General features: G+C 45.6%; 1 protein-coding gene across 3 annotated transcripts in view; it reads right to left on the bottom strand.

Moving 5' to 3' along the window:
- Positions 1-18,607, bottom strand: part of OGDHL (oxoglutarate dehydrogenase L) — a 142,083-nt gene that overhangs the window by 104,120 nt on the left and 19,356 nt on the right. Inside the window, exons 2-4 of one of the 3 annotated variants that reach the window (XM_073574835.1) lie at positions 12,820-13,045; positions 7,255-7,446; positions 4,118-4,220 (exon numbers count right to left, since the gene is read on the bottom strand). In XM_073574835.1, the coding sequence (XP_073430936.1) occupies positions 4,118-4,220; positions 7,255-7,446; positions 12,820-13,023 (499 nt within the window). In that variant the 5' untranslated portion in view covers positions 13,024-13,045. Of the gene's footprint in view, positions 1-4,117; positions 4,221-4,299; positions 4,400-7,254; positions 7,447-12,819; positions 13,046-18,607 lie in introns of all 3 variants that reach the window. The other 2 variants (XM_073574837.1, XM_073574838.1) reach the window with 2 other exon arrangements.

The following is an 18,607-nucleotide window of genomic DNA, read 5'->3' on the forward strand; positions in this document are numbered from 1 at the left end:
GCAATGGACGGTACAATAGGGACAAACTGTAACAGAGTAACAATAGCCAAGCCAGGAGGTCAGAACCGGAGAAGACAATAATACCGAAACGTGAGACAGAAAACTGAGTGTGAGGGGACAGACCGGGTCATACACGGGAATCAAACAAGCAATGCAGTATCCACGCACACCAGGGGGGTCAGACACACAGCCAGAATAACAGTATAGCTGACAGGGAATCCTAGTCTGGAGTGAGTATAAATACCCCTCCCAGATCCAAAGAGAGGCCGGCAAAAGTTAACCCTGTGAGAACAGGACATTAACCATGTCCTAACCATGACAGTATGCTTGATCGTCGCTCCATTAACATTCACTCCCGGAGCGGCTGCCTAGCGCAGCGCTCAGCTTTTCCCAGCAGCCTCATGGACAAGAACTGGAGTGGCAGTTAGCAACTGTGTTCGGAACACGATTTTGTGGCTATATATATATATATATATATATATATATATATATATATATATATATATATATATATATATATATATATATATATAACTGAATGTATGTATGTGTGTATCACCAACCAATCACAAAGCATCTTTCATTTCACCAGAGCTGTTCAAATGAAGCTGAGCTGTGATTGGTTGCTATGAGCAACAGTTTTTCTTGCAACCAATCACTAAGCATCTCTCATTTCACCAGAGCTGGTTAAAAGAAGCTGAGCTGTGATTGGTTGCTATGAACAAGTTTGCCCACTTGACAACACCTCAGCAGACACTGACATGGTGGGAGAAATCTAGCATCACTGGGAACATAAGCTCCCAGCCATTATCTGCCCCCCATAAAGGAGCAGCGAGCACATGACAGAAATGAATCCCCCCTCCCGTGCCTATATACCCATCTCACATCCTCCATACCAAACCGTCAAAGTGTGAAAAAACGGATCGGTTGCAGATTTGCAAAAAAGTGATGCACTGGATCCGGCTTTTGGACGGATCCGTCGCAACAGCCAGTGTATGAAATTTAAAGGAACAGAACTCTGGAAAAGGAGAGAGAGAGACCCCAGGGTCTCTTAAAAGGATCATTGGTATGGAAGTTAGGGCAAATCCACACTGCGCTTTGGTACTGACCCAGGCCTTTCTTAAAGGGATCTCCGGTATGGAAGTCAAGGCAAATCCATCCAGCGCTTTGGTTCTGACCCCAGGCCTCTCTTAAAGGGATTCCCGGTATGGAAGTCAGGGCAATTGCCTTCAAGTGCTCTGGTACTGACCCCAGGCTCTCTTAAAGGGATCTCCTGTATGGAAGATACGGCAAATCCCTCAGGGCTCTGATTCTGACCCCAGAGTTCTATTAAAGGGATCATTGGTATGCAAGTAAGGGCAAATCCACTCAGCGCTCTGGTTCTGATCCCAGGCTCTCTTAAATGGATCCCCAGTATGGCAGTTGGGGCAAATCCACTCAGCGATCTGGTTCTGACCCAAGGCCCCTCTTAAAGGGATCCGCGGTATGGAAGTGAGGGCAAATCCACTCTGCGCTTTGGTACTGACCCCAGGCCTCTCTTAAAGGGATCCCCGGTATGGAAGTTAGGACCGTTCCACTCAGCGCTCTGGTTCTTTTTCTTTTCAAAATTCTTTTTATTAAAGAGTAAAAATAAGGCATTCACATAAAGGTTACGATTCCTACACGTGAAACGGGATTAGGTAATGTGAAATGAGCGGTTGATAGCAGTTCTGACCCCAGACTGACGGGATGATGTGGGATATTAGGGGTAGTAGTCCGGTGGCTCTGGCTGATGGGATGATGTGAGATATTAGGGGGGAGTAGTCCGGTGGCTCTGGCTGACAGGATGATGTGGGATATTAGGGGTAATAGTCCGGTGGCTCTGGCTGACAGGATGATGTGGGATATTATGGGTAGTAGTCCGGCGGCTGTGATGGGATGTGGAATATTAGTGACAGTTGTCCGGTGGCTCTGGCTGATGGGATGATGCGGGATATTAGGGGTAGTAGTCCGGCGGCTGTGACGGGATGATGTGAGATATTAGGGGTAGTAATCCGGTGGCTCTGGCTGACGAGATGATGTGGGATATTATAGTGAATGTGGCTATGCGGAGTTGGTGTGGCTCTACACTCAGCTTTACATTATATATATATATATATATATATATATATATATATATATTTTTTTTTTTTTTTTTTTTTTTTTTTGTTATAACTAACCGTAGTTAGTTACTATACCCGAGCAGCGCCGGGCTATTCAGCTAGTTACTAATATTTAGCATCACCAGCTTGTTACTGCAGTCTTGCTCACAGACTACACAGTGCTTCTGTCCTCAAAATGACAATTACGGCCCATCATTGTCCTCCAATTGAAAAATGCTACACATGGGAAAGCAGATTTTCAGATGGTGCGCCTGATAGTCGTGAATCAACAAGGAAGGCTGTACTAACAATTACAAGAAAAGAGCCCATTTGTTAGGGCCACAATATTGCGACAACAAAGTGGCCAAACTTTTTACATTTTCTAAACTGCACTAGATTTATAAGAAATCTGTCCCTTTATAACTTTCCATAAAAGTTAATGTATAACCCTTCAAGGCCAAGCTGGAGACCGACCCCAACTACAGACAGCTGCAGTGGCTGCCCCTCATCAGGGTACAACAGAATCTGTCTAGCAGAGTAAGAAGGCCTTAAAAAGTAACTTTGCGATGGCTCCACTTATCCAAGTTTGAGCATGTTAAACTGGCCACATTTTGATATAGTGGCTGCAGAGCACAGTAATACAGATTTTTCTTTAATTTTTCCTTTTGTTTGCACAGATAGATTGAACTATAACAAATTCTAACCTAAACTTTACAATCATGCTTTACCATAGGTTTATTTCAGGAGGCATGTACTTCTTCCTTGGCACAAAGTTGACCAATAATAAAGCAGGAAGTGTCATGCAGAGGAGAAAAGAAAACGCCCTCCTATCCTCACTGATCTCTGCAAAGAAAACACCCTCCTATCCTCACTGATCTCTGCAAAGAAAACACCCTCCTATCCTCACTGATCTCTGCAAAGAAAACACCCTCCTATCCTCACTGATCTCTTGTGCAGACACACAACAGAGCTGAGTTACCGTATATATTATTGAAAACACTTCGAGATCTCAACTGAAAGGTAAGAACGTGGGAGGGTGAGAGCTGTGCGCATTGTGAGAGATCTGGAAGTGTTTGTAATGATACATAACTCAACTCTGCTATTTCTCTATATACTAGTTGTAGAGAACAGTAAGGAGTGAGGTAGTGAACTTTTCTTCCCGTTTACAACTGATCAACATTATGCAGGGTAAACTCCGCCAGGCAAAGATTTGCACCTCAATTTAAATCAGGATCTGGTGCAAATTATATCAAATCTGTCAGGCAGTGGGAGGCTCAGCTATTCAACAAAGTCCCATTCACTTTTTCAAAAAATAGCAAGCATGACATAAAACCAAAGACATGTTCATTTTTTGTGCAAAACTTGGTGTTCCAAGGGTTATATTGTTTTATTTTGTGGCTTTATGTTACATTTTGAATAAGCATAAAAAAAAAAAAAAATATTCAGAACATACTGTCCACTGAAGAGGGGAAAAAACCCTACAAAACAAGATAGGCTTCAGTACAAGCTAACATTAGGCATGAAGGAAAAGATTGCAGGACAAAAACACTACTAAAAGCACCGCCAAAAAAATTGTGTTTTTCTGGAAAAGATACTACACATTTAAGCCGCACTTGACTGACAGAACAACATGGTGAACATAAAACATAGGCTTTATTACCTATAAACGTAGCCATTGTTCATTTCAAATAAATTAGGACATAACTTTTGTTTCAATGCATACTATTTTTAGGTTTACAAAATTTGATATTTTCCGTACATAAAAAATAAAAAAAAGTTATGGCTACATCTATAAGCAAAGGCAAAAAATATTGTCATAATCACTAAACTAAGCAAAATCAAAAACACATGGCATGTGTGTAATCCGCGTGATCATCTATACAACTATGCAGTAGAAGCACACAGAGGCAAAACACAGCAAAGTCACAGAGAAGGCACAAAACCACCAACAGCACTCGCATCACTGCCTTCAAGACAGTTTAGTCCTCAACTCTCACCAAGTTTATCAAGAGTAGTGATAAGATCAGACGGAACAAAAGAGTCCAAGTCGGCATCCAAAATTCCAAGAGGGTCCAGTTGAGCCACATGATGTCCACGGATCTGTCCAATTTGAAGAGGTAAGCCAAAGAAAACAAAAATCACAAAATAGGGTCATCAAGTGGCCTAGTATGCAGCTTACCAATGTCTGTGTGCCCCACTGAGTCTTCCTCCACAGAATCACCAAAAAAGACTTGATTAATTCCTAATGGATCCAACCTTGCAGCATGGTGTCCTCTGATCTGCAAGTAAGGACAAGACTGCTGGCTGAAACCTCTGCCTTCCACTGAGACATTACACCCATCACCAGGCCGATAAAAGTGCATTTTAAAAGAATTACATTGACTACATAAAATGATGTATGAAATTTTCCTTCCATAAATTTAAAAGAACATTTCCACAGCTCTCTGAAACTCAAGTCATTTCTGTTTAAGTAGGTTAGGAAGAGAAAACGGAGTCTCCTTAAGGAAACCACACATGTATTGGCAGTGCTCCATGTGAATAACATGCAAATTATTTATACGTAAGGAAAAAAATCCATCTACATCTCAGAGGTGCCTTCAAAGAGAAGTAACTACCTTGTATGTCAATGTATGACCCATTAATGAGTCGTGCAACATAATTAAGGAACCTGCTCTGCATGGATGAGGGGAAAGTAGCTCAAACCAGTGGTCTGTAGATGGCCATCTGACTTGGCTAATAGTCCTAGTCATATAGCATAGTTCACAAAAGAGTCAAACACTGACTTTCAGAACAATACCTCCTATAAGAGGAATTTTCAAGACAGCTGAAAGATAGATCAGTGATGGCAGAGTTGCACTGCAGCATTGAGGAGATGAACTTGAATCTGACCACACACATTAAGATCTGGAACTACGTCTACGAAACACTGAGCACCTACCGAAATAAAAAGGTAGGTGACCTGCCCCCTATTTTACATACTGAATATAATATGGTTTGAAAACAAAATTCACATTCATCAGACAAGCAGCAGCGCTGTAGAGAAAATATGCAGATTTTTGTTTTATTTAGACATATAGTTTTAAGAAATTTTCTTAAAACAAAATGGCGCAGTTGCCCATGCAGTAGCATCTATAGAGTTCTGATAGATGCTGCTACACCATCTTGATGAAGCCCAATTTTTTTTTTCGGCCAAAATTGTTTGAAAAGAAAAGTTTCATAAAAACAAAACTATATGTGTAAATAAAATGAAAATATGCATACTATCTGCCAGAGGTCGCATTAACGCCTGTCTGGGCGTCTGACGCACAGGCAGGCGAAAAAACGCCTTCAGATTAGTACGATACGTCCACGGGACGCATCATTCTAAGCTACAGTGGCAGCGAGCTGGACAGAGCTGGGGAAAGGGCAGTATCAGATGTTGCGGCTGGAAGACCAGGCTGTACCACTGGCAGGAGAGGGGGGGCGGGGAGGCGAGCGTCTCCCACCTGTTGCGCTCCGCGGTCGGGCTCATTGTCACACACGCTCCGCCTCCCCCTGCTCCCGGGCGCAGTGGAATGTTCCGCTCCTCGCTCTTGTGCTGGAGCCCCCGCAGACAGCGGAGAGTCGGTGCCAGGTGCTGCCCGGGCTGTGAGCGTGCACCAGGCGCTGCTGGATTGAAGCGGCCCCAGGACTGGGCAATGGCGGCCACGATACTGGGCTGCATGGCTCTGCTCTGTGCCACAGGCAAGTACTGCCTGGAACTTTGCTCCCCTGCGGGCTGCAGCTGGCATCTGCCCCGGGGGCATTGGGGGTGGGCATTGCCCCCTGCTCTCCCCATTATTGGGTCTCCTGTGCCCATGGTTCATTGGGGGCAGTAATAAAGGCATGGGTCTGACCCCTGGGCACGGTGTCATGGTGGTGGGCACAGCGGGTGAGGTGTTTCCTAGGCAGCAGGGTGGTCCGCTCTCTGGTGGTCCGCTCTCTGGTCTGGGCATCGCATGGCTTTTGTTCTCATTTCCAGGGGCATCAATCAGTTCATTGTGGCTGGTGACAAATGGCAGGAGGTGCCCCGGAGAGTGGGTACTGGATGTGGTGCGGACCGGGGGGACATCCAGAGACCCCTGTGGGCATTATCCGAGGATGACCTCTGGGGTCCTGTCCTGACCGTGTGGGTGTGGGCACAGTCCGCTCAGTCTGGGTTCAGTAAATCAACAGATGGCTGGCACCGTGCACCCTGTGACGTGTAGCCAAGGTGACAGCGGAGTGTGGGCACGCTGTAAGGACTATGCACACTGCGATGGCACTATATACGGGGGGCTGCACCGTGCCTTTCATTAGCTGCACATGATGTGTAGGACATTGTGGTCTCTGGATTTTGGGTGCAGGGTATTCTGTGATGTGGGCACTGCTGATTGTGTGCTGGAACATTCATATTATGTGTTGGCGCTGCTATCTGGGCACCGGACACTCTTAAGAGGGAGCACAAGCTCACTGCCCGTCATGTAGTTTGCTCCATGACATTACACCCACAATCTCACCTAATGTTTTTTTTAATAGCACGGCAATGTATACCCCTGTATGGCCAATTTTAATTCATACAAATTGCGTACTCCTCCGTGGTGAAAAATACTCCTCAAAAATATTGGGAGGAGTATTTTTACTCCTCTGAAAAATATGTAGCGCGACCTCTGCTATCTGCCATATCATGCTACAGCTAAGGCGCCGCTGTCACATGCCTGATGAATGTGAATTATTTTTTTTTCAAAACCATATTACATTCAGTATGTAAAATAGGGGATATGTCTCTGAGGGACCAGTGACCTGTCAGAAGTCATACAGATGAATATGTACGCAGAGCACCACAATAAGACCCTTCCCCCCCACCCCGGAGCACGAAAATCTCAAACTGAAAATAAAGATTAAACAACCACAAGATGGATTTCATCAACCCAGGTATCATTTTGATCAGTATAACGGCGTCGACCTGACACTGTAGGTAACTGAGCACAACCCTACTGACAGGTTTACTTTAAGGCAACACATAGACTAATCTTATGTGTATTTACCTGGTGGACAGTTTGAAACTCTGGGTTAAATTATGTAACCAAACAAATAGTCATTTTCCAGGGATGCTATTTCATTATAAGGAGCTTACCTGGTATGCTCTGATTAATGACTGCACTGCCAGATGGTCCTCCACCAGTTTCTCTGCTTTGGCTGGAGCCATAGCAAGACCTTGGCTGCGAATCAACAATGCTTTATTTTGCATATCTGCTGCATTTGCTATCTGATGGGCTTCACCTGGCGAGGAATCAGCATCAGCATTGCGGAAAAAAGAATCCCATGACTGTTCACAGAAAAAAAAAAAAACGCACAAGAAAACAGTAATCTCATTGAATGTTATTTGGAAACCTAGTTTACTACTTAATGTGGATTAAAGAATATTCAATAGCAACAAATCTATTTATATACCGTAGTTTTCATTTATAAAACGCACCTGATTATAAGATGGCGCCACCCTGTCCCTATATTCCCCCCTGCTGGCATGCACACGCCCCCCTGTCCCTATATTCCCCCTGCTGGCATGCACACGGCCCCCCCGTCCCTATATTCCCCCCTGCTAGCATGGACACGGCCCACCCGTCCCTATATTCTCCCCTGCTGGCATGGACACGGCCCACCCGTCCCTATATTCCCCCCTGCTGGCATGGACATGGCCCCCCCCCATCCCTATATTCCCCCCTGCTGGCATGGACACGGCCCCACGAATCCGTACATTCCCCCCTGCTGGCATGGACACGGCTCCCCATCCCAGGGCCCCTCCGTCCTTATATTCTCCCCCTGCTGGCATAGACACGGCCCCCCCGTCTCTATATTCCCCCCTGCTGGCATGGACACGGCCCCCCCGTCCCTATATGCCCCCTGCTGGCATTCACACGGCCTCCCCCCATCCCTATATTCCCCCCTGCTGGCATGAACAAGGCCCCCCATCCCTATATTCCCCCCTACTGGCATGGACACGGCCCCCTCGTCCTTATATGCCCCCCTGCTGGCATTCACATGGCCTCTCCTTCCTTATATTCCCTCTGCTGGCATGAACACGGCCCCCCCGTCCCTATATTCCCCCCTGCTAGCATGGACACGGCCCCCCGTCCCTATATTCCCCCCTGCTGGCATGGACACGGCCCCCCGTCCCTATATTCCTCCCTGCTGGCATGGACACGGCCCCCCGTCCCTATATTCCTCCCTGCTGGCATGGACACGGCCCCCCATCCCTATATTCCCCCCTGCTGGCATGGACACTGCTCCCCATCCCAGGGCCCCTCCGTCCTTATATTCCCCCCCAAGCTGGCATAGACACGGCCCCCCGTCCCTATATTCCCCCCTACTGGCATGGACACGGCTCCCCATCCCTATATGCCCCCCTGCTGGCATGGACACGGCCCCCCTGTCCCTATATTCCCCCCTGCTGGCATGGACACGGCCCCTCCGACCTTATATTCGCCCCAGCTGGCATGGACACGCCCCCCCGTCCCTATATTCCCTCCTGCTGGCATGGACACGGCACCCCCCCGTCCCTATATTCCCTCTGCTGGTATGGACACGGCCCCCCGTCCCTATATTCCCCTCTGCTGGCATGGACACGGCCCCCCCGCCCCTATACCCCCCCCTGCTGGCATGGGCACGGCCCCCACGTCCCTATATTCCCCCCTGCTGGCATGGGCACGGCCCCCCGTCCCTATATGCCCCCCCGCTGGCATTCACACGGCCCCTCCGTCCTTATATTCCCCCCTGCTGGCATGGACACGCCCCCCCCGTCCCTATATTCCCCTCTGCTGGCAAGCACATGATAAAATAACAGATGATGGCTCCGTGCTCCCAGCTCCCCCACGGCTCTTCCTGTGTCTGTGCTGACATCCAGGAGCTGCTCATACAGGCAGTTCATTGTAGCTTCAGGACCTTCCATCACATGACCGCAGTGCGGCACACTGGGAGTCACGTGACCGTAGGTCCTATTGGCACAGACACAGGAAGAGCCAGGGGGGAGCTGGGAGCACAGAGCCATCATCAGAAGGTGACTGTATTTGCCACATAGGTAAAACAGGTGTCTCAGAAGCTTTACAATAGGTTTCCACTCTCTTAGACCTATTGTTATTCACATATTTCCCCCCCCAAAAAAAAACCACGCAAGTAATTTATGAATTTATGGCACGGTCACTAGACCACATTTGACAGACAGGGAAATGAGGCACTTTGGAAAATTTTACATTGGATTGTGGCATTCCAATTCCTATCGTTCCCAAAATAGTTGCCAAACAAATGGAACACAAACATTAATTTGCAGCCAAACGACTGGACCAATTCGCCCCAAATTTGTCAACTAGAGTGTTGAAACCAAAGCTAAAAACCTTTCGAACTCTCGAAGTGCTCAGTCTACTTACCGTTGTCTAGATTTACAAAAAATATATACATTTATAAAAACAAACTGGATAGAAAAGCAAATATTAATTTAAATCTCTTTCAATCACCACTAGAGAGAGGTAGAATTTCTGCACACAACACGAGTAATTCTATTAGTATTCCATACATGTCATCCTAATGGATTAAATATTAGACATGAAATATCTATTCAATTACAAAACATACACCAGTTATCAATTCTTAGGTGAATCACACTTGGCTCCCATACGCGTGACTCGCCAACCAGATGTAACTACTGGTGTCTATTAGATCATAACACGATTTTATAACCTTTTTTCCTATTGACTTGTGCTATAACTATTTGCCATGTTGGCCTGAAACACAAGATATAGTGGAAATCAGGTCTATGGACCATGGTTTTTCCAAGATGATAAAGCTGGAGATCCATCTACATAAAATATTGAACGTCCACATATTTACCCTGTGGAAAAATTTGATATTAAACAAGTCTAATTTTTAGAGTTTTCTAGTCCTAGCAAATATTCTAGGGTCCTGAGCAGGGGGCTGATGTAGATGACGTCCAGGTGCCCTAATAAACGAGATGTTTCAATGATCCAACCAGCTTTATTTTACCTAACTGTAGAGTGGAGCGATAGAATAAATGATAATATTAAATCTGGAAAATGAAACGTTTGAATAAAACAGGTTGTGGCGAAAGGATCAAGTTGTAGGATGCACAATAAATAAATCAGACAATTGTGGAGGATTTACTGAGCTGCAAAGATTGATTCCTGGTCTGAATCATGTCTCCAAATAGAATTAATATGCCCCAGACAAAGGACCGCTGGAACAAAACTGTTTAAAGTCACATTGAGCAGCTTAAAATGCTTGAGTATCATTCAGACAGAAATCCATCAATGTCATAAATAGAGTTAATGGAACATTCCGCCATGAGGCCTAGAATGCTTTATAAAACAGGCTTTCAGGAGAATAATGCCAATGCTGGAGACGCCTCTGGAATAAAAGAGAAACCCTCAATATAAAAATGGAAACTCATTTCACAAAAGGTCAAAAACAGAGTTAGACTAAAAGGAAAGCGAAAAGTAAAACTAACAATAATATCGTACATATGGGCATCAGGGGCATCGAGGCATCATAGAGGCCATCTAACCACATGCAGATATGTCCAGACAGCTCACAACGGAGTAGAGCAACACTTTGCTTATCAATCCCCTGGTCACCCACTAGCATCTTTTTTACCAGGTTCCAGCAATGACGTGATGTGTTGACACAAAACCACTGCTGCCAATCACTGGCTGCATCAGTCAAATGATGACACCAGTCAGGTCACCACTATGACTACAGTGGTCATGCATTCCATGAATACATAGTCAATGGAATCGCCTGAACAGACCTATGGGAGCCCAGTGAAAAGTAAAAAGGTGTGGCAATCATTGGTGAGGTCTTAGTTCTCAAGTTATTTAGACTGATGTTGTGCATGCCAGTCTTAATTAATTAAAAACATGCAAAACACAAGCCGCGGAGACACCATCACATGTTTCTCAACGCAAGCAATGACTAGCCAGGTCTTTACCCGGGAAGGAACAACCACGGGAAGGGCAGTCTCCAATGAAGGAAACCACCTATGCCAAAACATGGTATCCATCCACAGACAGCTGTTTCAGGGTATTGCCCCTCATCAGTGTGGAGTAGGAAACTGGCCAGTAGGAGCAATGCCTAGTAGAAGACTGTGAAAAATGAGGATGAATGAACTCATGGAGATCAACATCCAACACTGCGGAGACACCATCACATGTTTCTCAACGCAGTGATTCTAGAGCAATGCCCCCATCCCTTATGGGAAATAGTCTTCTACTAGGCATTGCTCCTACTGGCCAGTTTCCTACTCCACACTGATGAGGGGCAATACCCCAAAACAGCTGTCTGTGGATGGATATCATGTTTTGACATAGGTGGTTTCCTTCATTGGAGACTGCCCTTCCCGTGGTTGTTCCTTCCCGGGGAAAGACCAGGCTAGTCATTGCTTGCGTTGAGAAACATGTGATGGTGTCTCCGCGGCTTGTGTGTTGCATGTTTTACATATTTCTCATAAGGGATGGGGGCATTGCTCTAGAATCACTGCGTTGAGAAACATGTGATGGTGTCTCCGCAGTGTTGGATGTTGATCTCCATGAGTTCATTCATCCTCATTTTTCACAGTCTTAATAAATTAGGCGCATGTTACACCAGCAGCTCCATTCATTATGAGGTGGGGGCCACTTAAAGAATTAGGCGCATATTACAAGTGCCGACCGCTTTCAGCAGAAATGTTATTCCAGTGAGGGACTAGAATACATTTCCGAAGTAAGATATACCGCTAACGTGGCAGAACTTTTCATGCACTCATATGATTGGGCGTAGCTGAACCCCATCCATGCGCTGCCTATTTTGGGGTAGCTGGCCAGAATTGGGGTGAAAACACCAAAAGTCACCATATTTTTGAACAACTTCTGAGATATACAAAAATATTGCGACTTAAGGTATTTTACACCAGAATTCATATGTAACTACCTTAATGAATCGGCCGCTTATTCTTTGTTTTACTCCAAAATAAGTCAATGATGTAGCTAAACCAAGGATTTCTGAACCTGTAGAAAACACTGCACAGCTTCGGGTCACTTATGTGAAGACCACCGCCCCAGATGTGTCTCACCAAATAGGGGGCGCCTCACAGCTTTGGAGTTATCTTGAGAAGTAGAGGAAAAAAAACACAGGTGTTCCATAGTGTAGAATTGTTTACAGTATACTGTAGATAAATCGGTGATAAAGGGGTTGTCCAGGCACAACAAACAACACCCCCAGCAATCAGCTGTCATTTGCTCCATCACCCACAGGACATCATCACTTTAGCATTATCAGTGGTAGCGGGGTTTACACAACAACCCCCATTCTTCTTGGTAGGAGCAGTTATGCAGAACCCAGCAGTGGCCCCTACACACTGAATAAAGTTGTGTTTAGCAGGGCGGGTTTCTGTGACAAGCGATACCACTACTGACCAAGTGTGAAGTCTGGTACAGCAACTCTTAAGTAAATGGAACCGAACAGGATCATTATGCCTAGCTTATGGTCATGGATGGGACCATTTCTGATAGAAGCTAGCCATGCTCTTCCAATCCTGGACAATCATTTCTACTCATTGGTGTTTTTGAGAGAAAGTCAGGTGTCTGTAACGAGTTTGGAGAAAGCTGCCTCCATTTTTTGCCCAGCATCTAGAAAGCGCCTGTCCCATGCCACTTACCTTATGGACACTTTTCGGATTCTCCAGCCATGCGTAGTACATCTCTTCCACATAACTTGAGTTGATTCCACTTAAGAATGGCTCTTTGGCCCCAGATGACTGTACACTGCAACTCTGTATCCAGGAGGTCTTGGAAATGACATTCTGTTTGGTCAGCAAGCCAATGCAGCACGGTTTTAACTTAACAGCAAATGTCCTGATCATCTTGTTTCATTTAGTGATTTACCTAGAAAAAAAAATGAATTAAAAATCATAACGAAATAGAACTATAAGGTCACACAACTGTTTAGATTCACACTGGTGCTTTGTCTTGTCTATATACAGTATAAAATTGTATGTGTGTATCACCAACCAATCACAAAGCATCTCTCATTTCACCAGAGCTGTTTAAAAGCAGCTGAGCTGTGATTGGCTGCTATGAGCAACAGTTTTCCCACTCCACAACACCTCTGCAGACACTGACCTCGTGGGAGAAATCTAGAATCCACGGAAATATAAGCTCCAAGCAATTGTCTGCCCCCCCCCCCCCCGAAAGGAGCTGAGAGCACATGACAGAAATGAATGCCCCATTCCCTGCCCATAGTGTATACCCATCACACATCCTCCATCCCATAGGTAAATCTTCCCTCTTAAAGGGATCACTGGTATGGAAGTTAGGGCAATTCCACTAAGTGCTCTGGTTCTGACCCCAGGCCTCTCTTAAAGGCATCCCCGGTATGGAAGTTAGGACCGTTCCACTCAGCTCTGTGGTTCTGACCCCAGGATCTCTTAAAGGGATCATTGGTATGGAAGTTAGGGCAATTCCACCAAGCGTTCTGGTTCTGACCCCAGGCCCCTCTTAAAGGGATCCCCAGTACAGAAGTGAGGGCAAATCCAGAGGCAGCATTAGCTGACAGCTCCTCTTTCCATCATTTGTTTCAACTATGAGTTTGATATATGTGCCCTAAGGTGATGACAATTCTTTTCAAGGTTTAAAAATACTATAATAAGTTTAAAAGTTATGAGTTCCATCACTGATATGAGTTCCATCACTGATTTCAGTTGAATGTGCTTAAGTACCGTAAATTGCATAACTTAATTTATATACTTAATTTCAATAAGATGCTCTAATCTGCAGCTAAAACTTCCAGTCTAGCAGCTCCACTCCCAGTTTGTGTGCTTTTTGTTTAACACATTATAAGGTTTCCTTCCAGAGAGTCAGTTAAGGCCCTTTTACATTTAGCGATGCACCAGCGATCCCGACCACGATACGACCCGGTCAGGATCGCTGGTGCATCACTGAATGATCGCTAGTGAGCTGCCATACAGGCAGATCTCACAGCGATGCAGCAGCGATACAGCGGGCGATGCTTACCTTTCAGACGCGGTGATGAAGACGTCCTCCCGCCCGCGTCCACACGTCGCTCGTCGGCGCCACAGTAAGCCCAGCAGGAAGCGCCCAACGAGAAAGGGAGCCGGCCGATCTCACGCGATCAGCGATGGACAGCGGGGGAGCCGGTCGGAGGTAAGTATCACACATAGCAATATCGCTAGCGATATCGCTATAATGTCACAAAATCGGTGACGTTATAGCGATTTTGCTAGCAATATCGCTATGTGTAAAACCCCCTTAAGTGACTTAAGACAGAGGTGGAGGATGCTGGCTGACTGCTCATTTCAATAGCTTGTGAGGCAGTGACCCCTGTTACAGCAAGGGGGCGCTGTATGTTCTCGCCAGGATATGCACAAAGGCGTACTGAGGCTATGGGAATGCATTGCGGTCACAGGCGTAGTGTGATTGCAATGGTGAAGCAGTGACCGATGTCACAGGTAGGAGTCACTGTGTAGTCTCCCCAGGTTATGCACGGAGGTGTATGAAGGCCATAGGTGTGCATGGCAGTCACAGGCATAGCTGTGACTGCAATGCAGACTGATGATAAAAGTAAGTGTTAGCCTTGGACATGTTAGTGTCCAAGGCAGAGGTACGGAAAACCTGCTCCAGATGTTGTGTTTGAAACAGACTGCAGTGTGATAGTGTTGCAGTCTGTTCCATTCCGGACCCAGGTTTTCCATGTGGCTGAAAGCCACAGGTTTCTGTGATAAAAGCCCTGCAGGAAAGGGTTACTGAGGGCTGAGTGAGTTTGAGGAGTCTCAGGGCCAGAGTGGGGCCCGGCAACCCACAGCATACACAGTGGTGCTGCCATCCACGGTGACTGGTATCGGATGGGGATGTCTTGTGCCTGGAGGTGAACCGGAGGTAGACCGTTCCTGTGCCTGAAGAAAGACTGGCATGCAACCAGATGGATATGGTGTCCGGCTGCAATCCGGAGGATATAAAGTCCTGTGTACCGCTGTGTGCGTGAGTAAAGAGACTAAAGGTGGCTGTAAGTGAGAGACATTGGCACAGCGTGCATTCGCCCATGGAAACGAGACAAGGTGAAGTCTGGCATGTTTAGGCACTGTGATGCAAAGCCATGCACTATGTAGTGAATTGAATATGGATAATATGCACTGAAGTTATATGCAATTGTGTGGATTGGAACCTTTCTGTGTGAAGATAACATATTAAAGAGACTTTTATGTTTGAACTTTGTGGGTCACTGCCTCATCACTGCGTACAGTGCTACCGCTGCACTACAAGCCCTATCTTTGCATTGTGATTAAAAAGGGGCTGACTAGACTAGAGGGGTGGACTGTGCAATAAGGAAGGACTCTAAACATATCAGGGGAAGTGGGGGTGGGAGAGAAAGATTTGCATAATTGAGTCTCCATTGCACAGCCCTTGACTTGCTGCTAAATGATACTGTTAAAGGAGAAAATAAGGTCAGGTAATACAAAGATAATGCCACATGACAAAAATGTAATGCGTTCCTTGGCTAAAATGTATTAAAAAAGGGTTCCACTACTCAGACAAACCATCTCTTCTTTATCTCATTTCCCCAAAGTAAAGCAATAACAGCTATAATCAACTCCGATGCCATTCCAGCGGTGTCGGCACTGGCTCTCCCGGGGTTTGCGTGACATTATGTCACATGATCCTTCCAGCCAATGAGCAGACACTTCATGGTCCCTTCTTTCATACAAAATTAATATCCAGCAAGAGAAGTCGCAGCTCTGACTTTCTCCAGAGATCAGTCACATTCGAAAGAAGACAAAGTAAAGCAGCCGCAGATTGTGTCATGTTATGCTTGCGACCAATGTCATGTGAGCACTGGAGAGCCAGTGCTGACACTGCGCTGGAGGAGAGTACAACGTGTTATTATTGTACTTGGAGTAAACAATGATTGAGAAGTTGTCCGAGGAGTGGACAACTCGTTTATGGAGAAAGGGACTTTTTGTGAATTAAGGGATAACAAACTTGCTCAAATTAATTTCTTACCTAAAATTCACAAAAATGTCAGAAAAAAAATAAATAATTTAACTCCTTGTTAAAGAAACTAGACCTTCATTTCAGCCTTTGGTTTCCATTTGAAAGCCACGTGGGCAATGCCACAAAGAGGCTTTCACGAGGGGACATCACAACTATCCAAAATTGTGGTACGGGGTGGTATAATGTACGGTAGTCAGACCCCTCTATTTATTCCAGGTATACTCCGTGTTACATTGAATTGATCGTCACAAACATTCCAATATGGTCTGCTGGGTCTCCAGACTTATCTGCCATCAGCACATCTGGGATATCATTGCAAAGGGAGCTGCCAGCAGAGGATCTCGATATTCCCAAGTGCATTTATCCCGACAGAACATTCTTCAGACAACCATTAACCCATTTCCAGACCTTTGACGTACGGGGTAGGTCATGGAGAAAATGCTGCATCGCGACCGGAGTTGCAGTGATCACATGAAGGCACGTGGGCTTGTCATCACAGGGAAGTTTCAAGAACAGCCAATAACAGCAATTTCAGAGTTTCAGACAATGTCCAGCCTATGATCGGTGCTGTAATATCAGCATCGATCAGAGGCTAGTGCTAGGCATCACCAGCCCCAGCACTGATTGGTGCGTCAGGACAATGATGCAGTCTTGAACTCACAATGACCGTTCTCTGCCCTTTGTCATTCCGGCTTGGGAATGCTGCAGAGCGGTCACTGTGCGGTTCTGTTGCATTGTGCTGTGCCTTATGGTGCCACAGTTTCTCGAGCCTGTGCCATCACTTCTGCTGCTGCACTTCCTGTAAGAAAGAAAGAAAGACAATCCTGATCCATTCCTGTTCCCTGATCTTTCCTAATCCACCCCAATCCCCCTCTCCCTATCCACAACCCCACCCTTTCTGCCGCCGAGAGCTGATCAGTACTTAATCACTTCTTTTTTTAGCAGTTTGTTTTTTGCTTTTTTTATTTGTTTTGTGTGTCTGACAAAATGCTGATCGGCACCATTTTTTTCGCTCACTTTTTTCCAGCACCCCCCCCCTTTGCAACACCTCCGTACGTGCTTCCTGCAGCCACTGATCAGAAATGCAGATCACTGATCAGCCTCTGTGCTCACTATTGGCCTGGACTTTTTCCCCCCATTTTTGCCACCATATCCGTGCGTGCGTTCTACAGCCGTTGAACACTAGTCAGTGACGCACATCACTCATCGTGATACAATTTTTTTTGTTATGGCGTGAAAAAATAATAAATAAAAAAATCGAACAAAGATACTGAGCACTTGCAAGTAATGTTTTTTTTTATTAAACTGACGTCCATTTAGCAACTTTGTTTCTTTATTTTATTAAATGTTTATATTCTTTTTATTTTATTTTGATATATTTCTTCTATTCTTTTCTAAATAAAAAAAAAAAGTTTATACCAAATACATACACACACACACTTGAATAAAATTTGATACACTCACACGTGAAAAAATGTCCCACTCTTCCCAATCACGGTATTCAGCAGAGGAGGCATATGCCTTCCTTGCCTCCAACACGAATATTGAGAGGATCCTAACTTCCGACTCATCCTCTTCCTCAAGTGATACCAAACACCCACGCAGATGCCTCGGGGCAGAAAATGAAACAGCGCCCACAGTTAGTGAACCTCTATCGACCTCACCCCCAAAAGATTATGAGCCACAGATTCCTGATTTTGTGGTACAACCAGGAATCAAATTTGACACCATCATCCTCACAAAGCAGACTTTTTCAGAGTCTTTTTTTCTTGAGAATTTTGTAGATTTCATGGTGGCAGAGACAAATTTGTACGCCCCGCAATTTTTCCACACAGAACCACTCCATTTTCTAACTGGACCCCTGTAAACGCAGTGGAAGTTATGAAGTTTTGGGGCCTTGTTCTTCAACATGGGGTTAGTGCAGAAGCCAGAGCTTCAGCAATATTGCAGTGTTGACGTTTTGTATAGCACTCCACTGTTCCACATGGCTATGACCGTAATGATAATGCACGGTGATCTCCCAGAGATGACTCCAACTTTGACTGATTTTTTTAAAAGATCAGCCGGTCATTGATTCCAACAAAACCTGCCCAGTAATGGGGCCAGGTACAGAATTAAACTCTACAAGCCGTGCAAGAGTACATCAGGGTACACCCACAGGTTTAGAGTTTATGAAGGGAAGGACACCCAGCTTCAACCCTCTAAATGCCCCCCTGTCCTGGAAACAAGTGGGAAAATTGTGTGGGATTTGGTGACCCACTGCTGAATAAGGGTTGTCACCTCTATGTAGATAACTTTTAACTTTTACACCAGTATCCCTCTCCAAGTCCCTCTCTGCCACAGCTACCACAGCATGCAAAACACAAGACGCGGAGACACCATCACATGTTTCTCAACGCAAGCAATGACTAGCCAGGTCTTTCCCCGGGAAGGAACAAC

Source organism: Dendrobates tinctorius, unplaced genomic scaffold, assembly GCF_039654945.1.
Source record: "Dendrobates tinctorius isolate UK_male_01 unplaced genomic scaffold, ASM3965494v1 ptg000040l, whole genome shotgun sequence".
Lineage (NCBI taxonomy): Eukaryota > Metazoa > Chordata > Amphibia > Anura > Dendrobatidae > Dendrobates > Dendrobates tinctorius.